Source organism: Amborella trichopoda, chromosome 1 (genome assembly GCF_054954075.1).
Source record: "Amborella trichopoda isolate Santa Cruz 75 chromosome 1, AtrichopodaSantaCruz75HAP2 v2.0, whole genome shotgun sequence".
Lineage (NCBI taxonomy): Eukaryota > Viridiplantae > Streptophyta > Magnoliopsida > Amborellales > Amborellaceae > Amborella > Amborella trichopoda.
The window spans coordinates 16,069,483-16,079,460 of record NC_142336.1 but is presented as its reverse complement, the minus strand read 5'-3'; the positions used below and the strand labels follow the sequence as shown (position 1 = coordinate 16,079,460).

At 40.7% G+C, this 9,978-nt stretch overlaps 1 protein-coding gene across 1 annotated transcript; it reads left to right on the top strand.

The window, feature by feature from the left end:
* The first annotated feature begins 3,755 nt into the window (after nt 1-3,755).
* On the top strand, nt 3,756-8,662 carry LOC18425771 (BTB/POZ domain-containing protein POB1). Its single transcript, XM_006830306.3, has 2 exons — nt 3,756-3,886; nt 8,041-8,662. The coding sequence occupies exons 1-2, from the start codon at nt 3,756-3,758 to the stop codon at nt 8,660-8,662; spliced, it is 753 nt and encodes a 250-aa protein (XP_006830369.3).
* Nucleotides 8,663-9,978: the final 1,316 nt, after the last annotated feature.

The window sequence follows — 9,978 nt, the reverse complement described above, 5'->3', positions numbered from 1 at the left end:
CTTGAGTTTGAGGTGGGTGATCGAATTTTCTTGAAGGTATCACCAACTAAGGGTATTATAAGATTCGGAAAGAAAGGAAAATTGAGCCCACGATTCATTAGACCATTTAAAATTTTGAAAAGAGTTGGAAGTATGGCTTATCAACTTGCCCTACCACCTGACGTGTTTCATGTATCACTGTTAAGAAAATATCAGCCAGACCCGTCCCATGTTTTAAAGTATGAGCCAATTCTGATCAGAGAAGACATGACTTATATTGAATGACAATTGAAATACTGGACAGGAAAGTGCAGGTGTTACGAAATAAAAAATTCCTCTAGTCCGTGTGTTATGACAATATCACTCAATGGAAGAATTGCCATGCGAACGAGAAAATGAAATCTGGGATAAGTACCTCCAGTTGTTTAACTAACTAAGGCACGATTTTGAGGACAAAATCCAATTTAAGGGGGGGAAGATGTAACGACCCAGACTTTCCTGAGCAGAGAAAGTGCGCGAGGTGGTAAGAGAGAAGAAGAAGAGAAAGTGTGCGCAACAGTAAGAGAGAAGAGGAAGAGAAAGTGCGTGCGACAAAGTGTGCAAGGCAGTAAGAGAGAAGAGGAAGAGAAAGTGTGCACGACGATAAGAGAGAAGAAGAAAAGAAAGTGCGCGTGGTGGTAAGAGAGAGAAGAAGAGAGAGAGACGAGCTCTGCAGTGAGAAGAAGCAGAAAAGAGTGTCGCCGTGCGCAACACCGCTAAACCTATGCATGACTCATGGATGCCACTTGCTTATTGCATGGTGCCATAGCTGCCACTTGTCAAACTGCATGTGATTGAATTGCCACATGGCAACCCGAGTTGCCATCTCACACTTTTGGAGTACATAAGCCTCTCTCTCTTTCCCTCACGCCATGTTCTCACTCTTACAAGCCAAAACACTTAGCGCTTTCAGCCCCCTTTCTAACCTTTGTTGGAGCCCAAATCGAGGAGCTTGAGGAGTGAGTTGTGGGAGGAAATCTGGGAACACCATTGCACACACAAGGTAAGTAGGTCAACTATCTTGTCGATCATTAAGCATGGATTTAGCATTAATTAAGTGTAATAATGAGCATGAGTAGATGCATGAATAGTGGATGTATGTGTATACTGTTATACCATGATTTTCAGCACTTTAGCTTACCTCTGCATGCCTAAAATGAGTACCAAATCTTCTTTGCTTTTCATGGAAAAACTGTGATTAAGTCTTTATATGTGTCTAAAGGTCAATAATAAAGGTTTTATGTTAAGATGTAGCATAATTTGGAATTAATTGGTTGTCATTTTGAATAATGTTATAACTGCACAATAATTTCTAGAAAGGTTCGATGTTTTTGTAATCTACTTTTGTCCTATCAAATAAGGTCCAAATGACCTCAAATCACTGCCATTGGAAATATATCTATGTCTATTAAAATTTTTATGCTTGAATTCTTGCTCAAATTCTTTATGCATGAAGAGGTATGATTCAAAATGTGCAACTAGGTCATTGTTGACCAATTTAGTAAAATTTTAGAACTGATGTCTTTGTTGTCACGAATTTTGACAGAACAAATGGGGTCCTTTTTCTTCTAAATCACTACCATTTGAAATATCTATGAGCATTCTTAAAATCACATGTTGAACACATTTCACAATTCCTCCTAGATTGAAAGTTATACAATTATTTGCGAAGATATGTCACTGTGGACAGATATCATAAAATCTAGAATCATTACTTTGGTTAACAAGAACTTTTAAATGCCCAAATGAAGTCCAAATATTCTTAAAATTCCCCTGTTTGAAAGATACATATTTTTACTCGAATCTTTGTTTTGGAAAGACTTCAAAATGCCTTATGGATTGAAAGTTATAATTGTGCTAAGAAGGACATGTTACTGTCCTAATTGCACAACAGGTTTCAGATGGGATACCTCCCTTCTAATGAGCGTTTGAATTAAACTACCTTCATTTGAAAGATATGCATGTGTTTTGGAACTATTTTCGAATTCAAAATGGATTTAATATTATGACCCGATTTATGTTTGGACATCACTGTCTGAAATTACAGGACAATGTGATACTGAAAATATGATATTGTCATATGGCATCACTAATTAATGTCATACTTATGTTATATTGAAACTGTTATATGTGCCATGACCGCTATGCAATTGGTCCTCCATTGGTAGTAGATACTGTGATTCTGTTATATTGAAACTGTTATATGTGCCATGACTGCTACGTAATGGGTCCTGCCTTGGTAGTGGATACTGTAATTTTGTTATATTGAAACTGTTATAAGTGCCATGACCGATATGCAATGGGTCCTCCATTGGTAGTAGGTACTATGATTATGTTATATTGAAACTGTTATATGTGCTATGACCACTGCGCAATGGGTCCTCCATTGGTAGTTGGGTATATTGTATCTCGACTCTTATGATAGGAGTGGAGTCGAGAAGAGACTATGAATGATAGGGAGGATCGCACCCCCCAAAATTATTATGGGCACTATGCATTGGGGGCCTCCAATAGTAGTGTAACACCCTCTCGCCAGAAGACGTAAGGACAAGGTCGTGTCTTACAAGGCTACAACCTAGCAAACACCCCAAAGCACGTTGGGGATTGTGTGCGTGAGTGAGGACTTACGAAATGAGACCTCCATTTGTCAATGTCCTCCTTCCTGATTGAGGGTAAAAGTTCCAAGTTGTAGGATTGACTTAGCTTGATCGATGTGACTTCTACATCGAGAGTAAATAGATCTGTTCTGCCTTTCTAAATTAGGCATTCTGTGTGAACATCTGACTGTAACTGTGATAAGCATAGATGTATTTGCCATCTCAAGAACAATTGATACTCTGATATCTGAATATTACTCTCTTTAAATGACAAATATATATATTATGATCCACTATCCTACTCTGTGATGCCAGTATGATATTTGGTGAACCGTAGACCATGTTATTATGTATATGCATGCAGGTGGAAATGCAAGGGAACTAATCTACTTACTGAGCTTTTAGGTCATTCTTCTTATTTTTCCATCTGTGTAGAGTGATAACCGACCATTCTTTAAGAGGCAACTGAATAGTGGTGGCAGGCAGCTGAAGCTCGGGACTGATAAAGGAACTTTTTGATAGTAAGGTGTCAGGTAGCGATGCCACAATGTTGTTTTATTGTAATATTGTCTTGTTATTGTCGGGCCAGTAGTGCCTTGTACAAAATTGTAAAGAACCTTTGGAGATTTTATATGTACATAATGGTTTTAATTTGTGCGGTATTATGTTGCTTGATGAATGATTTTTATTTATTTTGTGGTTTGCTTTGATTCCGTATTTCTAAACGAGTTGAGCCACTCTCACTTGAGTGACGTTCGAGACCTCTGGTCGTGATTTTGCACTCTGTCGCCCTTTGGCTGGTACGGTAGGGGTTAGGAGGCGGGGTCGTGACAGTTGATACCTATCCGCATACACACGCATGCACACAGGCATGGGCTTACGGTTTTTCGAGAGAGCGTCCTCGCGCTAGACTCAACCAGGTCCCCGGAATGACGAGGATGAGGCCCCACCAACTAGCTACTCCAAGGGAGATGCGCCACCTCAAAGTCCAGCAAGAAAAGGGGAGAGGAAAGGACCAAGCAAGTAGGGTGACGATTGAGGTGGTGTAACCTTTGAGGTAGGCTGGGGGGAGGGAATGATGACGTGGGAATGTCGAGGCTGAGCTGTGTAGGTAGGGGTGGCTCGTGTTGGGAAGACGCAATGGTCGACGACGTGGACAAAGAGCGAGGGTGGGATGGTGAGTTGAAGTACATGGAGAGGGGGAACTGTCTCAAAGAGTATTGGGCGAAGGGGAGAAGGAGTAGTAGAAGGATTGGAGTTTTGGGGAAGTGGTGAGGAAGAAGTATGTTTACAGGTGGTGGTGATAGGTGAGGGAGAGGGACAGGTGTTGAGTGTGCCTAGCCGGCAAAGGGAAGGGGAGGATATCGACGCAGAATTTGGTGGGGAGGTAAAGGTGTCCTTTGGAGGAGGAAGGATGGCTATGTCATCAATGGGAAGCAGCTGAAGAGTGGGGGTATTAAATGAGGTTGCCAGCCCATCTCGGCCCAAGAAAATCAAAGAGTGTCGTGTGTCGACCTGAGCGGTGTTGACCGAGGTATAGGTGGAATGAGGGGCATGGGTTCTCATGCTCGAGGAGTCGGCACCATCCATATGGACAATGAGAGACGGTAGGGTTGGAGGGGGTGGTGGTGGGGTGGAGGAGGGTGGCGCGCAGGTGGGTAGCCTTTGGGAGGGGGTGGACGAGGGTGGCGATTGTTTCGTCAGCCCTATATGCGGTTTGGTCTTCTCCCAACAACAAGCTTCCATTTCTCCTTATTAGCAGGAGTAGTCGACAGTTTTGAATTGGTTGCCAAAGCGACGAAGCTGGGAGTGGGTAGTGAGGCAAAAGACCAGGAAAGGAGAACTTGGTAGTAAGCTCCTGCGGATTCCAACCAAAGGAAGGGAGGGATACGATGCGGTTCAAGCATGTCAATGATGAGCAGCAAAGTGCCAAGAGGCTGATTTTCCAGGGACTTCCAGTGGATTGTCACAAAGGACCCGCAAGAGTTACCAATGCCCTTGAAGGAGTAAAGGCACCAAGCATGTAGAGGGATAGAGGAGGCCGTAAGCCAAACCTTTTGCCGGTGAAAGGTCCCAAGTTAGTGGTTCACGTGGACAACTGAAATGAGGCCCCTTGGAACCGAATGTTGTAAGTGGTTCTCAGGGCGAGAACAATTGCTTCTTCTGAGGGGAATGAGAAAAGGAAAGACCCATTGAAGAGTTGCTTGCACTTGAGTGCTGGTTCTTTCCAAATCTCTTTGGCCTAGCTTTCGATTCCTTTGCGGTCATCTCTCTGAGGATGAAAGACGACCACTAAAGAGGAACTGTAGATTCGAGCAAGGTTGCAGGAGGATTCCTGGGGGATGGAGAATAGGGGAGGGTGAAGGAGGCGGGAGAGGGCAGGGGAGGAAACATCATGTCCAAGAAAATCAACTTACATTAATGGACTTTTATGTACATTGGTTCACTATCAACAAGTACTCCGGAGCTACAAAAGTTTATGTACCGTGGTTCACTATCAACAAGTACTCCGGAACTTCTAATGAACCTGATGGTGATTGTTGACAAATTTGATGTTGTTTCATGTATTCACCAATGTAGCTTATTGCTGAATAATCTCCCAATGACACCAGCATGCGCCTCATTGTATTTAGAATTTCCTTATAAAACGTTAGATGCGGTACAACTTCTCATAGATGTTGTTAAGCAGTACCTTGCCAAGCATCAGTGCGAGTTTTTTAAGGACATATTCTCTCTTTCTTGCATTCTTTCATAATTAATTTCTATGTTATTTGTTTCCCCTTGCTTACCATTAAGAAAGCTTTCTTTCTTTCTTGAAGGGCTTGAATATTTAATTGATTTGTGATGTTAATAATAATGGTTAATCTCCCTTTGTTACCATTGATTGTACCATGTACATATAAGCGCACAATATATTGTGACATGGGGAATGCCCACACCATATGGTGATAATGAAATTTCTTGTGGAGATAAATTCATGGGTTTTTACAAGTATTTAAGTTATGGCTAAGGGTGGGATCTGTGTCAATGGACTAGATGTGGGACCTGTAGTGAGAGAGTAGAATTGGGAGTCCTTAAGAAAGATGGTTTATGATGTACCTGATATTAAAAGAAAGATTTGGGAATACGGGGTATCCTATAACAACTATTTTTGCTACAAAAAAATTGTGAATAATTTAGGTCCCATTTGGATGGCTTGAACAACTATGACAAACCAAGGGAAATATCTAAAAATTGGGGAAATTTTTTATTTTTTATTTATTGTGTTAGAGGTGTCGGGTGGCGTTTGTTGATAAGCGAGGTCACGACAAAAGTCCGTCACCTTTGAATAGTGGAATGGACCAAGGTGGGCCGTTTTTATTTCCTCGGCTGGGGGAAAACAAGGTCGCTGTTCAAAACATTTGGTCCATCTAAATGGGGCCTTAGGGGATGGAGAAATCTCTTCCCAATCGAATAATTCCAAAACACGAACCAAATTTTGATTTTTTAAATATTTTGCTTAATTGTTTGATAATTACAAAGTAGCAAAAGTTGAACAAGTATCGCGACAATTTGAATTATAAAAATATCTTATTCTGAGGTATCCTGTAAAAAATCAGTAGAAGTGTATGTAGTGAATACCTCTTGAAAAGTCCTTGAGGACCCATGATTAACTATCGGTTTGGAGTGATTGCACAACTGGGCTTGTGGATGTGGCTTTGTAAAAAACCTGTTCTCTAGAACAATTATTGTTTAATCTAGCATCTGGACAGGACCTAACCTGACCTGGACTTTCTGCAATCGAGGTATATTGAAGATTTCTGTTTTCTTCAAAGAGTCACCGGGATTCTACTATTGAAAATGTGCAGTATGTGAAAGGATTGAGTGGTATGTCAGTCACTGTATTAAAGTACTACGATCAATTTCAATCCCATTAGAAGGAACAGGTGCACTCTGTATGAACAACGAAACTCACTACCCCTCTTCAGAAATGAACTTTAAGGCATGTCTATTGATATTTGTTATTATCTGTGCTTATTTTCTTCTTAAAGAATTCAATAATTTTTTGTTCGGACTCATTTGATGATTCGAAAGAATGATGTCTATCTAGTACATATTATTGGCTGGTGATGTTGCCATCATTTTCTCCTTATGAACAAGTTCATCATATGTCTTTCTGAGCCTTTTGGCTACGATCAAGTGTAAGATATTGTCGTTCACTTGCTTTTGAGTTAGGGAGGCCTGCTATGACGTCTAATGTGTTAGCCTATAGTCCTTTTGTGCATTATGGTGACTTGAGTTCGATGGATGTCGCCAAGTAGGTCTTCTGGGAGCTTCTTGTGAGTGTTGGCCTTCACCAGTTTTCTTTCAAAGGGAAAATTAAGAATGGGTTAATCACATTTAGTATTACCCCTCTCTTCTTATCCCACTTGTCCCTAATGTATGTAATATGCCTGACATTGAAACCAAACTTGTATATCATCTTCTGGTGCAGTAGTGCCTTGAGTTTTCTTCTGGTGCAGAAAATCTTGTTTGTGAATCAATCTTCTACTCTCTCTCCTTTTTGATATTATTCATTTGAGCATTGATGAAAATCACTAGTAACGATGGAGTCTAGTGTTTGGACCTTCATATCCTATGGACATTGCTGGTAAATTTTAATGAGGTTAAAATTATGAACCCTAAAAGTTCTTGTCATTAGTGATGATCGTCAGGCATTGTCGGGCCAGGCATTGTGTGCTACTGGATTTGGTCTTGTGATTATTTGTTCTACTGGGTCCCACTTTTGGATTATTGCCTCCTCTAGTGTTGTAGATAGCTACCGGATACTGTTAGTGTCATGGTATGAATCCTAAAAACTGTATGCAAAGATGGTTGGGTACTGTCGAAATGCGAGAACTGTATTGCTTTTGGTTTTTATAGGGAAGTGTCCCACTTCCAGCGTTATTCAAGTTTGAAGTTGAAAATATCTGTTCCAATTGGTAAACTGATGATCTCAATTTACTTGAAGCGAGAAAATTTTTAGTTTCTCATTTTGGGAAATGCACATGAAGCAGACTCCTTTTAGTGTGCAGTAAAGCCTAAAACTAGGGTGCATCAGCATTCCAAATACAATTGATTTGAGTAAATTTTTTAGAAAAACATTGAAGAGTCTAAACAGCCCTCCTCCCTCCCCCCCCCCACAAAAAAATACAAAATTCTTGGTGGTTCAAGGCCAAAATAGGCATTGTACTACCTGCTTGTGTGTATTTATTACTCAATCCATGCCATGTGGGTCTTGATGGCTTTGAAACATAGAGAAAGTGCAGATGCAAGATACAGCACCAATTATCCCATGGAAGAACGTGTAGAGTCTTAATTTGGTGATTTTGTATCGAGTTAGTTTTTGGAGTTCTTATCCTCTCCCCACTGTTTTGGCTGCAATGTATTGTGCTTTTGGCAACAGGTACAACGATGAGGAGTTGATCTCTCTATCTCTGCTGGCCACTGAGCAGTTGTTATTGAGTGAGAAGCTACTATTGCAATCAGAGGACGAGGTGTTTAACTTTGAACTTAAGTGGGCACGTGCCAAATACCCTAAGCTTCAAGAGCGATGTGAGATCCTTGGCTCAAAAATCATCCGCCTCATCAGATTCCCTTACATGACGAACCACATGCTCAAAGAAATCCTCAAATGCGAAGACTTGGAATGTGGGCTCATCTCAAAGGTGGTGTTGGATGCGTTTTTATTTAAGGCAGAGGCCCCGGAAAAAAAACGGGCTCTTATGGCCGAGCGCATGTGCAAATACCATCCTGTGAAGGTGGTGGAGTTGGAGACACCCCATAATGAATGCATTGTGTTGTTTAATCTGCGGTGTGATGAATGTGCTTCCCTCTTTCCAAAGAGAAGGATATACTCAAACCGATTTCATCTAAGTGACAAAAAGTTCTATGTTTGCGCAAGATGCCTGAAGGATCAAGAGACAAGCTCCCATTCATTTTTTCTCAATTTGGGAATCGAGGGCATAGATTCAGGTAGCGTTAAGGTTAAGTTCAATTTTATTTATCAGATCCAAATTTCTCAATGACACACCTTCACCAAGGTCCAAGTTCATGACGGATGATAGCCCCTTCTTCATTAATGGTGTGCTCCATTTGTGCGTCGAGGTTGCCATTATTGAGTGACCTTGCCATAAGCTTGAGCTGCTCACTTTTCTGGTTACAGCTTAGTAAACCCATTCTTTAGCACTCATTCACACATTAATGTTAGCAGGCTTCTGGAAGATAGAGTCCAAAAGAAAGCTAGATCACTTATTTTTGGTTATTTTATGTGAATATTTGGTGTTCGATCAGCCGAAAGATTGCCAGTGAATGGCAGTTTTGCTTCGTTATTAGAACTACATGCTTCAATTATTCAAAACTTTTGCGTTTTTTAATGTAGGGGCCTAAGATTTTGAGATTCTCAGCCAACGAATAGAGGATGAGTTCTTGAGGATTTATATCGTCCTTGTATGTTCTGAAAACTAGCACGTGCCTCCATGTATTAGACTCTCATACCTTGCAATGTCACATGAAGTGGGAGCTTTCCACTTTCATGCTATTTGCAACGTTCGAAGTTCGCTTTTACTTTTAACTGTCCATGACAGCAAATGCTCTACTTCATCAATGATCCAACCATATTCATGGCCCAAAAATGCCTTGATAAAAGGTAACCAAGGAATGGGTAGGTTGGGTATTATTCAACCTCCAGCAGCCATGCTGCCCTCTTGTGTATGGGCTCTCTATTTCTGTCTCTAAAAGAGTTGCAATACATTGGGTTGGGTGAAAAATGGCCCTTGGGCTATAGCTTGGCATACACTTATTATTTTAATGACTCTAGGATGTAATATGGCTGAGGACCTTAAACTTTCCCTTACACATCCTAAGTTTGGGTAAAGGAAGTGGGTTGCATTAAGTAGTCAGCCATCTTAAAAATTTGCTACATCTTGTCATGAATCCTGAACATATAGAGAAGAATAAAGGAATACGATTCATGTAGTCTACCGCAAATAATTGAGATAGAGCTTGGATGATGATTATGATGACGACGACTTTAAGGCCATGTTTCCAGACTATGCCATAGTTGCATCACCAGGTGGAAGACTTTTTATTCAGATAGTACAAAGACAGCCCTAAATGATGATTAATGGAATATGAAGGACAAGCTTTTTTGTTTAGTAGAGTACTTAAAAAATGTTAACTGAGTTCAATTGGCAAGAGCCCCAAAATTTATGAAGTATAATTTGCAATAATTGGTAATCGTTTCTATTGGCTTTTTGGTCACTGAAGGCCTACTCTCGGTTGATCTTGGGTATTATGTTTACCGTAGTCAGAACTTTATAATTATAATCAAACCGGCATAACT